General features: G+C 30.6%; 1 protein-coding gene across 7 annotated transcripts in view; it reads right to left on the reverse strand.

Moving 5' to 3' along the window:
- LOC118188103 (PH and SEC7 domain-containing protein 3-like) overlaps positions 1 to 15,633 on the reverse strand; it is a 306,258-nt gene that overhangs the window by 13,299 nt on the left and 277,326 nt on the right. For 6 of the 7 annotated variants that reach the window (XM_085820856.1, XM_085820855.1, XM_085820859.1 and 3 more), the window contains exons 12-14: positions 14,864 to 15,045; positions 11,940 to 12,087; positions 9,112 to 9,255 (exon numbers count right to left, since the gene is read on the reverse strand). In XM_085820856.1, the coding sequence (XP_085676982.1) occupies positions 9,112 to 9,255; positions 11,940 to 12,087; positions 14,864 to 15,045 (474 nt within the window). The remainder of the gene's footprint in view (positions 1 to 9,111; positions 9,256 to 11,939; positions 12,088 to 14,863; positions 15,046 to 15,633) is intronic. The other variant, XM_085820857.1, reaches the window with a different exon arrangement.

Here is a 15,633-nt window from a genome sequence, read left to right on the forward strand (position 1 = left end):
AGCTTTAAAACTATCATTAATGCAAAATAAAGGCGGAATTTTTCCAATTATTAGAATTGAATAATTTTAGCAAACTATAATATCTCCTTGCATTCTTTTAAACTAATATATATAATAATGTATTTTTGAAATAAAAATCAAACAACTTTTCTGCTCCAGCATTTTGGCATATTGAATGAGCGCCTGCATGCACACGTGGGTAAAGAAAACATAATACTACAGATTCATGTTCTCAAGAAGATCATCAAAAAGTTCAAGAAACTTTAATTTGTTAATAAAATTACATACAAAATATTTTACTGCATATATATTTTAAATCACAAAATATAATCAAATTCTCTGTTTTGATTATTGGCCTGAAATGCTACAGTTTCCTGTGTCAATTTAAAAAAAAAAAAAATCAAATTTAGCTTTACTAACATTAATAATAAGCCTGCAGCTCCAATGAAACTATAAACTATCCAATACTTAAAACTGATTGACTATGCATAAGGTTGTAGAGACATTAGGATTATTTGGAGGAAGGCAAGATGAAAAATTAGCAACCGCCTTCGCCGGGAATAGAACGATGGACCTCTGAAATACCGGGCCAGCGTGCAGAACCACTACACCACAAAGGCACGCTAGGAAAGTGGGAGAAATACCTTACAACGTACGTTCCATATATTTTTAAAATATTAGCTTTTAGTGTATGATTATATTTAAATTATATTTGATATTAAAACATGGAATCCTTTTTGCTATTTGTATTTGTTATTAATAATCACATTTATCATTTATTTTTCAGCAATTTTAAAATTATTAATACAGCATGTAGAATTTAAACAATTCCTGTTATACACAATAAAGCTGGCAATCAGAGAAACTGTAATAAATTGACAAGTACCCCTCCCAAATACATATATGTACGGCCCCCTACAGAGTTTTTCTTATTTGATTTTTATCAAGCATTTAATGCATGGTCTTGGAATGCTCATTCTTGCAAAAGTGAATGAAAAACGTATATTTTACTAATTCACCTGCTATACACTTATGCATATCATATCATCTAAAAACTAGAAAAACTTTACGTACTTATCATTAACTTTGTTCATAAAATACAACTGATTTATTTTACATCAATAAATGCTAGATGAGAAAAGAACTAAATTATTCATCATTATTTATTCTACATATGCATTTATATACTGCCAACATCGTTTGGCAGAGCAATACATATGTTTGTAGTACAAAACATATGCCAAACTACAAAGATTCTCCATACTAGTATGGGGTTGACATAACAGTTACTAGGCACAAACTACTAATTTTTCTTCAGGGTTAATACATCTCATGTGTTTAAGCAAAATACTAAAATGATATCAAAATTAAGTTAAACTAAATCCCTATCTCTAAAATAGTATGAAAATATGTATTAAAAAGGCACCCTCACCCAAATTATTTTTTGCCAAAATGAAGTTCTGATTTAAAATATTCCAACAAAGTTTCATTGAATTGAACAGAAAAGCAAAATACACATATACATTTGGAAGTTTCATCTAAAAAAGATGGAAACATTAAGCACACCCAACTACATTAATTTTAAGTTACATAAATTACACACAAAATCATTTATAAAATACATGATTTTAGGAAATTTGTTTTTGCTTTGACCAAAGCAGATTTCAGACATACATTTCATTTTATGCTATCATAGAATTATCACAATTTTCAAATAATAAATTAAATACTATATTATGATTAATAAAATTGAATACTAGATGATACCTCCATACTAAATGAAGTATCAAAGACAAACTCTTCATTATCAGAGAAAGATTAAATTCATCTGGAAAAGAGACATAAAAATACTTTAAATTCCAAACGGTTGGTTTTTGTGGTTTTGACAAAGCCTCGAGCTACCTGCCTAAGGGAAGAGATGCCTTTGTGGAGGACTCTCTAAGGGAAACTGGCTTGTATGCACGTGACACATGGGGAAAACCATGAAAATACTCATGCAGCCAGCCAGTTTGTGGGATTTGAGCCTCGGACTGAACTACCACTGTTCAGAGACTTTATTGATCGGCCGCTGGTGGGCTTAAATTCAAGAATAGGCATTTTAGAATTCTATCAACTACTGTCTTTCTATAGCTGTAATGTCTCTACAGATGTCCCACTTCTAAAAATCTAGGAACACGCAATCATTGCTGCTTTGTTTGGTAACTTAACCTGTCACCACAAACCAAATGACTGCATATCTATAAAAGTGATATTTAATCATTATTAGATTTCCCTAAATTATCTTTGAGATTAAAAATACATTTACAAATAAAAGCATTTGCTCATAATTTATATATCAATCCATATCATATGACTTGCATAATGCTGATGACGTAAATAATTCAGAACTTGGATCTCAAAATTTTGAAAACTGAAACCTTTCTCTTTGTGAGTTTCCATGTTGGATAACTGTGCATTTTTGTGTATGTTTAAGATGTTGGCATGCTGCTTTTCTTCCTATCACAACAGTACCAAAAATGTAAATGTTCTTCAATAAGCACAAATATAGTAATATATTATAAAATAAATAATATAATATATTATTACATATATATATAACTATATATAAATATATTATATATATACATATGTAATAATTTTGATGGTATGATAACAGAAGAATACCCATTAACCAACAATCATGGCTGCAATGGCAAGGATGGTGATAGCATATAGCTAGAAACTGCCTTATAGTAGATGATTAAAGGAAAAATCAAAACTAGTTTGATTGTTGAACACATTTTATTTCTGAACATGAATAATACTTTAGCAGCATACTGTAAAATTTACTCGACACAATGAGCGCAATTTGCACCCTACAATTTTATATACACACATTACATTGTTAGCAGTGATAAAAGTTTGCAGAGTGGTCAGTTACATGCTCATCTGGCACGAACAGGGGAGAAAGTAAAAATATACGAAGTACGAGGGCTCATAAATAAGGTTAATTACAGTAAGACCCCGCTTAACGCTGTTTCGGTTAGCGCTGTTTCGGTTTAGCGCTCTTTTATTTCAACCCGGGGATTCCACGAAATTGCTCGCAGCATACGGGGATTCCCCGAAATATTATGCAGCAATAGGTTTCAAATACATATCCGAAAGAGTGTACTTGTATTTCTTGTTTGGTGCGGTATTGTACAGACATATTTTGAAGGGGTAAATGTGGAAGATGTCGAAGAAATAATTCAAGAAGCAACGGCTAGTCTTTCTAATGATGAGCTCAAGGAATTAACTGAACAAGAAGAAAACAAAAATGTTGACAGCAGTGATTCAGAAGAAGAGCAAAAAGAACTTTCGATGGCGTTTGTAAAAAGGAGTTTGTCTACCATAACTGAAATAATAGATCAATTCATTGAAAATGATCCGAATTTTGACAGGAGCTCAAAAATAAGGCGTGGTGTTAGAGATGCTCTATCCGTTTATGAAGAACTTTTAAGAGAACAATGCAAAAGAAAAAGGCAAACAACATTGGATGCTTTTGTCACAAAAAGGCAGAACACTGAAAACGCGGAAGGCTAACTAAATATGACTGACTGAGAATTTTATTTGTTTTTATTTTAAGAATATTCGTTTTGTTATTTATATTTTGTTTTTATTTTTGCAAGAAATAATAATGGGGTATTAATTTGGGCTATAAAAAATAAATGTTTGGTTTTATTTTTATTAAAAAAACATACTTTTTAAATTTAATACCTAACCAATTTCCTAGCCATCTTCCCCTAATCCCAATATTTACATGTAAAGATAGCCTCGTTTAGCGCTGTTTCGCATTACGCTCTACTTTGATGGAACGTATCCCCCGCGTTAAGCGGGGTCTTACTGTACTTTGTTTTAACTCTGAGCAATACTTTTGCCTATATCAGATAAATAATATAATAATCTGATATAGGCAAGAGCTTTCACTTTGCAGAGAAAAATGATGACACAAATGGTGCAATACCTATGCTTGATGAGGAATGCATCTATATTTAAATGGGCTATTGCCAATAAGATAGAAATTTGTTCCAATTAAATTTAATTTGTCAATAATTTTTCCATTAAACTTTTATACCTTACACACACACACACACATTTAATATATATACTAGTCGCTATGCGGCCAGCCTTCGTCTGGCTTTTAAACGTACCGGAAAAATGCTTAAAAGACACACCTGGGACCAATGGCCGCGTAAGTTCTTCCAACTTTTTTCTCTTTGTTAAGATTCCAACCCTCCCTTGCATACGGCCTTGATGTATCTTCAGAAAAACATATACATCTTGAATTTTGAGCAAATTGATTGCATGAGATGTGCACTAAACATTTGTTAAAGCATAATTTATACCCTGTTCTTAACCACCACCATAACTACATAAAAATTATATCAAAAATCTACAATAAAATTAAAATTTTTTAAACAGTTTCTTACTCGATAGTTTGAATGATTCTTTTTCTGAAATATTGAAATGTTATGATAATTTAGAAATCTTCTGAGAAAATGTGTCAGCAGTCACATCGCAGCAATTTAACATAACAGAACATTTAATAAAAAAATTAACCAACTTTCCGTTGAAAGAAACAAAATCATGCAAAACTTTTCAATATCTTACAAACAGTGAAGCAAAAAATAACATGAAAGAAACTCAAAAAACAAAAAAAAAATCCGTGCAGAATTTTACTCTGCAGAATAACTTTATCAAACAAAATCAATAAAAATGTATTATATACATAAAAAATGACAATGAAATATGCCAATCTCTTAAAAACAGTGACATAAGAAATATGATGAAAAATTGTTGCCAAACACATATTTCTAAGAGAAACTATTCAAAATGATGCAATTTCAACAAAAAATCTATCAACAACAATAAGAAAGGAAAATCGTTGCCAAAATCACATTTTTAAAGATGTGAGATGTAAGAAGTGTACTCGGAAGCTTCATTTAAAAAAAAATTTTTTAAATACAAAATATTATCATTTTTCCAAAATTCTTTTTGTAAAAGCAGTCACAAGGATGAAAGTTTAACGTGTCCAAAATCAAATAAAAATAAACTGTATATTTTACAAAATAAACGTTTTTAGAAAAAATCCCGTTGAAAAGGTGTTAAGCTCACTTTGTTAAATAAATTCATATTTAATCAATTTATTGAAACACAAAATTTATTTTACGTTCGTAAAATAGCTAAGTGCCTACGTTTCACGACGATGTGAAAATGGAGTGTGTAGAGTAAAATCTCGCTTTCCTATAGCCCATTATGTCTCAAAATGACACGATTTCATCACAAAACATAAAATAAAAAAAATTCGAATTCGAATTTCGAAACAAATCGCTTCGAGGTACACTGGCTCTTGTCTAGATGCATGTACCAAATTTCGTATCCGTGGGTCTATTAGCTTACGCGCAGCGCGAACGAAAGACACACAGACACACACACACAGACAGATTCTTTCTTTTATTATATGTAAAGATACATACACCATAGGTGTCAATCTTGAAGTCTTCAAAATTGGGAGATTTTTGCAACAAAGCTTGGTTTATTTAATCTGTTAACTGGGTACGATGAAATTTTTTGTCATGCTGGGAAGACTATTTCAATGGGCATGACGAAATTTTTCTTACATTTTTTTGCAATCTGTCACTTGACCGTTGTTCAAGAAAAATCGATCAATGGAAACACTTGTCCGCTCATGAATTGTGATAACACTCCTAATTTGCACAACTTAATTTCATTTTAGTCTGCATTTCAGTATTTTACATATTAGTAATAACTTGTTGATTTGAGTAATTGTTAGTTTTTTATAAATATGGCTAAAAATTATTGTGAAGCAGAAAATATTTTTGAATTGTCTGAAAGTGACGATGAAATATTGCCCAGGAGGTTTGGTAAACGACGTCGAATTCTAAGAATAAGTACCAATTCGGAAGAAAGCGATAACGACTTCTTTACTGATGGTCCGAACATTGAATCAAAGGATGATGATGTTATAGGCCAAAATACTCAATACCGACATCAGCTGAATGGAAATGTGAAAGAATATTGCGATCGCCTTTCCCGTTTTTATCTCAATCTAGACTTACATTTGAAGGACCTGAAGAAAAGGATTGCCTTTTTTATTTCAAGAAATTTATCAATGAGAATTTTGCAGAACTTATTGTGGAACAATCAAACAAATATGCTGGACAGTTTTTTGAAAAAAATACTTCCATGAAACCGCGTTCAAGATGTCTCTCGTGGGTTGACACAGATGACCGAGAGATGAGAGTATTTATTTTTTTACCAATTTTGCAAGGAATAATAGGAAAACCTTCTTAGCTTTATTTCACAAAGCGAGAAAGTCTGGAGACTCCATTTTTTTATAAAATTATATCAGAGAAAAGATTTTAACTGTTAGTAAAATTTTTACATTTTAGTGATAACAATGCTTTCAATCTAAAAGTGTGCAACAAAAAAACCTACAAAATCAATTCCATTTTGAGCTATTTGAGAAACAAATTCAAGGTGTTATATGTACCAGATAAGGAAATATCTGTAGATGAGTCTCTTTTGCTATGGAAAGGAAGACTGTCTTGGAAACAGTACATTCCACTGAAAAGAAGTCGATTTGGTGTTAAATTGTATAAAATACGTGAAAGTAAATCCGGATACATAAGTGATTTCATTATATACACAGGTAAAGACACGCAGTATGGTTCGAACTATCCAGAAGAACAGGGACCAAATCTTATTGTTCTTGAATTGTGCCACGATTTATTGGATAAGGGATATACGCTATATCTCAATAATTGGTATACTAATACTGATCTAGCTGAGAAGATGTGCAGAAGAAAAACCGATGTTGTAGGAACTATGCGAAAAAATAGAAAGGGAATACCATCTGATATCAAAAATTGTGTTTTGAAAAAAGATGAACATCTGCTAGGTACAGAGACAAAATAATGATTATGAAGTGGAAAGACAAAAAGAATGTAATTATATTGTGTACTATCCACGACAATAAATTTGTAGAAATAGAAAAACGACGGAAAACGATATCAAAACCGGAAGTTATCGCTGACTACAACAAAAATATGGGAAGAGTTGATCTTGCTGACGGACAAATGAAAACTTATGAAATCGCTAGAAACCAAGTAAAAAAATATTACTATAAGATATTTTAACATGCACTAGACATGGTGTGTTTGAATGCATATCTTTTATACAAGAAAGATGGCGGTCACCTAGATAGGTTTCATTTCCTTATCGAAAGTGTAGAAAAAGGTGTTGAAAAATATAGAGACGGATCGCAGTTGCCATCTACTAGTACAGGACGATCATCTTTGACACCAAAACTTTGACTTTTTGAAAGACATTTTGCAGACTATATACCATCCAACTCTTCAAGAGTAAATGTAATGAGGAGATGCAAACTATGCTATTCCAAAGGTCTTGGGAAAGAATCGAGATTTTGGTGTCCCGACTGCAGTGTTGTTTTGTGTATGCCGCATTCCTTTAGGGAATATCATATGAAATAATTGTTTAAATTCGTTCAATTAATTTGTTTTTCCAGATTAAAAATGTTTAATTTTAATATTTAATATCATTAAATATTTTAAAATGATTTTCTTTTATTTATTTCTTGCGATGTGCTGAAATTACTGCAAGGGGAAAAGTCCCCATTGTGAAACGATTTTACTGAAAGCTTATTCCCCAGTTAACAGGTTAATTGTGGCAAAGCACACAAGGGGTATCTGCCTAAGGGAAGGGATGCTTTCATGGAAGACTTTTTAAGGGAAGCTGGCTCATATACACATTACACATGGTGAGCACCATAAAAACACCCATGCAGCCAATCCATTCGCCCTGAATCAAATGCAGGTAAGAACTATCAGTGTTCAGCAACTTTTACCACTAGGCCACTGGTTGGCCAGATTTTTAAAAGGATTGCCTTTTTTGTGTTACACTGAAAGGTCTTTCATGTTGTGTAGCAATGCCATTTCAAAGGAACACCAAACTAATTTTAATTCACTTTATAATACCTGGTTCAGATTAACTAATTGTTAGTGATTCAATTTTGATGTAAAATATATTAGCATTTACTAACTGGATATTCTAAATTTTATGTTCTTTGCCCAATTTCATTTTTTAATTTTCTTATACTTTTACACTGAGAAGCTTGAGTAGTGAGGAAAAGCTTTTGTTTATGAAAGCACTTTCAAATATGACGAATATAAAATTAATAATTAATGTATTAATAGTATTTGTGTAGATAAACTTAGTGATGTACCATATACTGAAGTAAAAAGATTAAGCACAACTATTAACTGATTAAACATTGTTTGAATCTTCATAAAATATCTGCAAATATCCCTAGTTGATATATTTAACTAAGATGAAATGAAATTTAATAAGCCAAAGATCAATGAAATGTAATAAGAAAAAATATAATTCAGATAAATAAAGTTTAATACTACAAATTATTCTGAAAACATATCTGCACCCAATTAATTATATTGATACAACAAATTAGCCATTAGCCTACTTTCAACTACCATTTTAAATTTTGCCTTCAGTCAGAATTTTCTAATAGATAATTAATATACTAATCAAATAGTTAAATGATATCTACATTTAGCTATTATTAAACACTCAGCCACCCATAATTATTAATATTTCCTTCTATAGTTAATAATGCATGAATCCTACATCTCAAAGTTTTGAATTATTTGAGCATATCCAAACATGACTCATTAAGACATTTATCTAGCACAGTATAATGTAATGAGATTTATATTTTCTATGTATAGTCAACTCTTTCTTCAACTGTAAAAGAAATTAGAAAAATAAAAATGTAAAAATTTATACATTTACATAAATGTAACCAATGCATAAATATTCATTCTAAGATAATTCTCTAAAACAAAAATTATTAAATTTTGTATATTTTTACTAACAGATGCAGTAAATTTTAATAAATAAAATAAAATTACAAAAAGAAGGAAAATAAAAAATGTTATTTAATGATACATGTAAAGAAAAATTAAATGATTAATTATTTAAGGATCAATTATTTAATGCCAATATTTATTTAATACGAACAGTTGATTTACCTACCTCATACTGCAAGAACTGCTCTTTCTCCACATACTCGTTAACAAATCTAGATTTGGCACTTCGGTCAGGAGGATGTGATAAATGTTCTTCTATCTCTTTCTCTAATTTCATGACTTTGCTTTCTAGTTCTAATAGCTGCTCACGCTATAGAAAAGAAATTTAAATATCAAATTTATTCATATAACTCATTCAGAAAAATGAATATATAAAATAAAAATCATACAATACAAAATTCTAACTTTAATTTGCATTTTTATTTTGAAATTTCCTTCTGTTTTAAAAATAGAACAGCACAGTTCCACAAACTTGACCCAATGTGGACTAAGAGACTGTCGAGTTTCTGGAAAGTCGAGTTTTATGGAGTAAGGGGTGGGTTTTTCAGAACTCTCAATATTTAACTGTAAATTACTCTACACATTTGCAGTACAATATTGGACAAGGAAATGTACAGCATATAACTAAATTAATGTTGATTTTTTATGTCACAGTCTAGCAAAACAGGAGTCATCGTGCAGCTTGATCCCGTACATGACGGAGGAACAAAATGTCCATACCAGATGCACCTTGCTCCTCCACACAAAGGAACATTCCTTCAGCGGCCTTCAGTCCTTCACTATGGGCCACCATTTTAGCTTTTCCACTGTCTTCAATCTTTTCATTTTTATCCACACTATCTTTCACCGGTACAACTGTTTCTGCATGTTCTAAAATTTCACAATTTTCATCTTATCCCATTCATTCTTCAACATCACCCTCAATAACTTCTTTGCAGACTGGAATTTTTTTAAATAAGTCATCAATTTCACAACTTTCTGTCTCTTCTCTGCTTTCATGAAATCATTTCCTGAATGATCAAGCAACTTTCTCCAGGAAAGACTGAGGCTTATCTGCTTGATTTCACTCCAAGAATAAGCTATCAATCCAACAACATCCAACGTATCTATTTTCTTCAGTTTCTCGATCACATCACACCCTTCCTCCACGACTAGGACAAAAAATTAAAGAAGTTTATGACTGTATGTTTTCTTCAATGCCTCTAAAACGCCCTGGTCCATCGGCTGACACAATGAAGTTATGTTAGGAGGGAGAAAGATTGCTCTTATATCTGTCTTGTAACTGTTCTGCATCAGGATGGGATGAGGCATTGTTCGGAATGACAATCGCCTTCCTTAGTAGATTTTTTTATATTAAAAACTTTTCCACCAGTTTGCTGATGAAATCAGTCATTAAATATTGCTAAAATCATCCATGCATTTGACTGATTCTGGCACCAAACAGGAAGATCATAGTTGGTTTCGGTCCCATTACTGAACTTTTTTACATTTTTAAATATGCGGGGAATTTTTGATTTACCTATAAGCGCTGGTTTGAGCTTATGGCTGCTTGCTGCATGCCAAAATTGTGACTTTCTCCTTGCTTCTTTTGTATCCAGGTGCCAATTGTTCTCCCCTGGACGCCAGCGTTTTCAAAGGTAGCATTCATGAATTCAAACCAGTCTCATCACAGTTATAAACTTATCTCCAGATATAGCCTCCTTTTCAATTAGTTTGCAGAAATTATTCTTGAATATTGCAGCATTTTCGAAGTTAGCAAATAGCTTTTCCCCACAAATGTTTAACTGCCTGATGACATACCGCTTTTCCCATTTGTCGAGCCAGCCAACACTAACAGTAAATCTAGGTTCTCATTCTTGAAATCCATCACAAAATTAGTTTCCTCTGGTAAAACTGGTCCTGAAAAAGAGGTTCCCTTTGCTGTCTGAACCACAAAAAAAGTGCCTCACTCACTTTTTCATATTCACCACCTTTCATACTTTTTTCCCCCCTTTAAACTATCCATACATGCTCTTTTCACACCCCAAGACACGATTTTGGACCTCTTCTTTTTCCACCCTATCAAAGTAGTCCGTCCAACACCTAAATCCATGGTAATTTTGTTTACGCTTTCCCCTTTGTCCAGTCTCTTTAAGGCATTAGTTTGTTTTCTTTTCTTTTTTAATAGCATTTTCACTTAACAAAAAATCAAAATCAAAAGTTTCCAAAAATACATTAACACTTATATGCATGGATGTGAATTGATGAACAAAACCTGCAATGAACTAGTTTGCAATAAGATGCAGGCACAAAACTTACATAATATTACAACATATCTTGAAATTTGTTAGGCTGTTTCAAGGATTAATGACACTATGCAAAAACGACAAAAATTACAGAAAAAAAAAAAACACTCAAATCTTTGAAAAGAATAGGAAAGACATATGCATAAATAATAATTATATGTACTCAATGTAACATTTGCTCTGTTTGGCCTAGAGATATCTATAAAAGATCTTAAAAAACTGTCGAGTTATACAGAATGTTGAGATATTGGGAGTTGGAGGGACTCTACAGTAACTCCTTATAATGAATCTCTTTAAACTGCATCATTTCAAAATTAATAGCTATCATATGACTTTTATATAATGCTGGAAATTAAAATTTAAAATCACTGATGTAACTCCTACATAGAGTTCTGTATACCACAAGATAAGATTTCTGTAGAAACAAAATCTGAGCAAGATGTAAGATTTATACGAGTTGCATTTATTTTTTCTTGAAGCATCTAGTCATTGATTTTGTAAATGACACAAAACTTCGAAAATCTTTTAAAAACTTCTTCTTTTTTAAGTACTCTTATTTTTAAAACTATTTAAGAATTGAAACTTTCCTTAAAGTTATCTCATTAACGTAAATTTAAATCCATTTACAAGAACAATAAAATATATTGTAAACCTCTTTTCTGCACAACTGACTCAAACTCTTTCAATACTGTTTTATAGACAAACTTACAAAATTCAACTTTGTAGGCGCAACAGGTAACAATGGCCTCTGAAATTTCTTTTGTGAAGAACCCACTGCTCCTGAAAGGGAAGGGGCGGAAAGGCATGCAGCAACATAATTTATGGTATCAATCCAACTTTGCAGCTCCTTTGAATCACTGTAATAATTTAATATTTATCACACATACAAATATCAGAGTATTTAAATACAAAGCATGAATTTAAACCACAAAAAAATAAATACCCAAAAATGTTAAGTAAGCAAATGATGCCTTATAGCCTTTCCAGTTCTTAAAATACATTATAAGAATACAATTGTTTGATCCACATTGCAAAAACATGAATGTTTTTAACTAATTTTATAACTATATTTTTAATCATCATAATATATTGCAATATTAAATGATAGCGAATGAAAGAGCATGAGCAAAAATGTGCAAACATAATAAATACATTTCTTCCAAGATAAAATGTTCATAATTATTCTGTACTTTATTCAGAGTTTTCCATTTCTTTTTAATAAAGAAATAGTCTGAACGACACAAAGAGTTGAAGCACTTCACTAATATTAAAAGAGAAATAATAAAGGGGGGAATACTTAAAATAATGACTAACTGATTTCAAGTCAGAAGTCAAATCAAAATCAATGGGACAGAATGTTTTTTAATTTAAATAAATTTTAAACTTTGTTTAAAATTGATGCTGACAATTTATACTTATCAACTTATGTTGAACATGATACTTCGTTCAATAAATATTTTAATTTAATTTATAAAAAATCATTAATTTGGCAGTTTCATCAAATATCTAACAATGTATTTTCATAGGTTTATATGTTATTTTATTTAAAAGAAAAATGCACAAGGAAAATAAAAATATGGATTAAAAATTCCTTTCAGTAATAAAACAGGTATTTTTTATTACTCTAATTTGTTTATAAAAAGGATTATCTCAATAAAAAACTTTAAAATCTTGATTAGCATATATTTTGGCAAGATATTAAAAACAGCACACAACAAAACTTAGTTATTTAGCTATATAAATTTTTACACACTTAAAATTGAATATGCATTAATAACTTCAAAATGGATTTTAAATAAAGTGTTATTTACATAAAATTTATACTCAAATAATTATAAATGTGATTCTCAGAAAGAAGTTTTATATTAAATGTTTTGAATGAGATAATTTAATAAAACATATTTGTTTGGAAAGGCGTTAACTACATTTCTGAATCAAGAAAGTAAATTTTCAAATAAGCAAACAATTTCATACACTTTTTTGAGATAATCCGAAAATACATAGATGCAGTCAATATAAATAAAAACAAGAGGTACTATGGTATTATTTCTTTCACAAAAATTTAATTATATGTCAAAAACATAATCATTTAAACTTAAAACTGACAGTAATTTTACCATTTGCATAATATTGAATAATACTGTTTTTAATACTGCAATTAGACACACATATTTTATTTATTTTCATTCACATATTTATTTATGATGAAATAAAGTTACTCCTTATATTTTTGCTACCCAATTAATAAATTTGCTTCCAAATTAAGGATGACAAAATGTGTTAACATTAGATTTGCATTAATCATTATACTAAAAAATGTATGTAATAAGGAGATGTTTTTCTAAATATCAGAATTTAATACCACACCAATTCAAGGACACATATGGCCCATAAATGTTTCCATAATATAATAAACACAGAGTTTTTCAAAACTAATAGACAAACTTTAATGGACAATCAACTCAGCAAGAACTGTTAAAGGAAAATAAAGTATGTTTTCCCATCGAGATGTTCCAATAAAAGATACAAGCTGAATGATGACTACCTATGTATTTAGTGGGAACAAGTAGGAATGCTGCCAAGCAGTGTACAGATTGACACAGATCCATCAGATCCATACATGAATACTGTGGGTATTAAAAATATACTTTCATAAAAACTGTAAGTGCCAGATACTTCAGTTTCACAGAACTTTTCTGCAAGATACAGTGTCTGAATTTAACTTGGTTGTTTAAACTTATGCTCTGTGCACACAGTATGGATTTAATCATTCAGCTCAGAGATCCTGAACAGGGATGGTATTGACTGTCTGGGGATTAATGCAGTTTTAAAGGAGATTAATGATAATCAAGGACTCAAGAGTTAAATATGTTGATAATTAATTATTGATATTAACTTAATACAGTAAGAAAGAAATCACATAAAATAAATAAATATGCAAAAATTTATTAAAACTATTATGCTGGATGAATTGATTTCATTGAATAAAGATGCTCAAGCACAAGTCTTATTCAAAACACATGGGTATGCTAAGTTTTGGAAGTGAAATATCCCAAAATTAAACTTGTTACTAAATCAACATCAATTATTCTTACCCAGTCAAAACAAGTTTTAGTCAAGTCAATAATTTGCTACAGACATACAGGTCTACAATGTTGCAATTATTTTTATTTCTAACTTTCACTATCTAATGGACACTAAGAAAACCCACAATAATAACACTAAACTTAGCACCAGTTTTACTCAACATGTCATTCTTTGTCTATGTGCTATCAACATTCAAATTTTTATTTAAAGAATTTTGTTTTATAAGAGAAAAAAAGGGGGAACACATCTATTAAAAGATTATTTTATTGATTTAAATAAAAATAAAACAAAGTGAAATTATGAAATTATAGAAATATAATAACCCTTAATTAGAAAAACAAAACAAGAATCTCTGCATAATTTGATAATATGAACTCAATAGGTGTATCTTAATATTTATACTAATTAGAATGGTAATTACATTAATAAAGTACAGAACCAAACAAAACAAAAAGCTATGATTTGCTGTATAATATTTGGAAAATACTCTCAAGTTACTTCACCACCTCCACCATTACTTCATTGCTCATCATTAAAAAAACGTACTCTTGGTTAGAATCCTTATGGTACCTTGTTTGAAAGAGATATACAGCTTGATCTGCAGTCTGGAGTCGGAACACATGCTGTTTTTTAGTATAGTCAGTGGCTCTGGTTGCTAATGCATGATGAATGCGAATAGAATTATGAAGACTATCATACAACTGGTTCTTTCTAAATCCATTTTCATCCTGAAAAATATATACAATTAAAAGAATGAGTGACTATCACAATAAATATTCATTGCTAAACATCAAGTAGATATAAAATGATTAACTACTTTATTGTACTAGACTGTGCATCAAAATTAATGAATGATTTGTAAAAATAAATTCAATAACTTAAGTTTTCAACAAGTGCCCAATGGTGTAATTATTTATATTAATTATCTGCAACTGAAAACAAAACTAGACTTCGGCACATAGGTTAGTGCAGGAAATATGCAAATTAGTTGACTGACAATGGGTTATGCAATGGACATATATGTTTGGACTTCACCTGTGTAGAATTATTTAATGCACTTTCACGGAGTAACAAATATTCATCAGCTGTGATTCAAAGGCACCATTTAAGCAAGGGGCAAAAGTGATGGTTGACTGGTGGATTCAAGGGAGGGAATATAAATGAAATTTGCCCAAGATCTAAATATCCTTTCATCAACAACTTGGAACCACACTTTAAGCAATGAATGAGTTAGCAGACAGCTTGGTAAAAGGCAACTATGAGAACCAACTAAATCCAAAGACTCCACTCTGATCGGTATAGTGCTAGCAATGCTG

Source organism: Stegodyphus dumicola, chromosome 7 (assembly GCF_044657685.1).
Source record: "Stegodyphus dumicola isolate Sdum_Otavi_A_Nest chromosome 7, ASM4465768v1".
NCBI classification, from domain to species: domain Eukaryota; kingdom Metazoa; phylum Arthropoda; class Arachnida; order Araneae; family Eresidae; genus Stegodyphus; species Stegodyphus dumicola.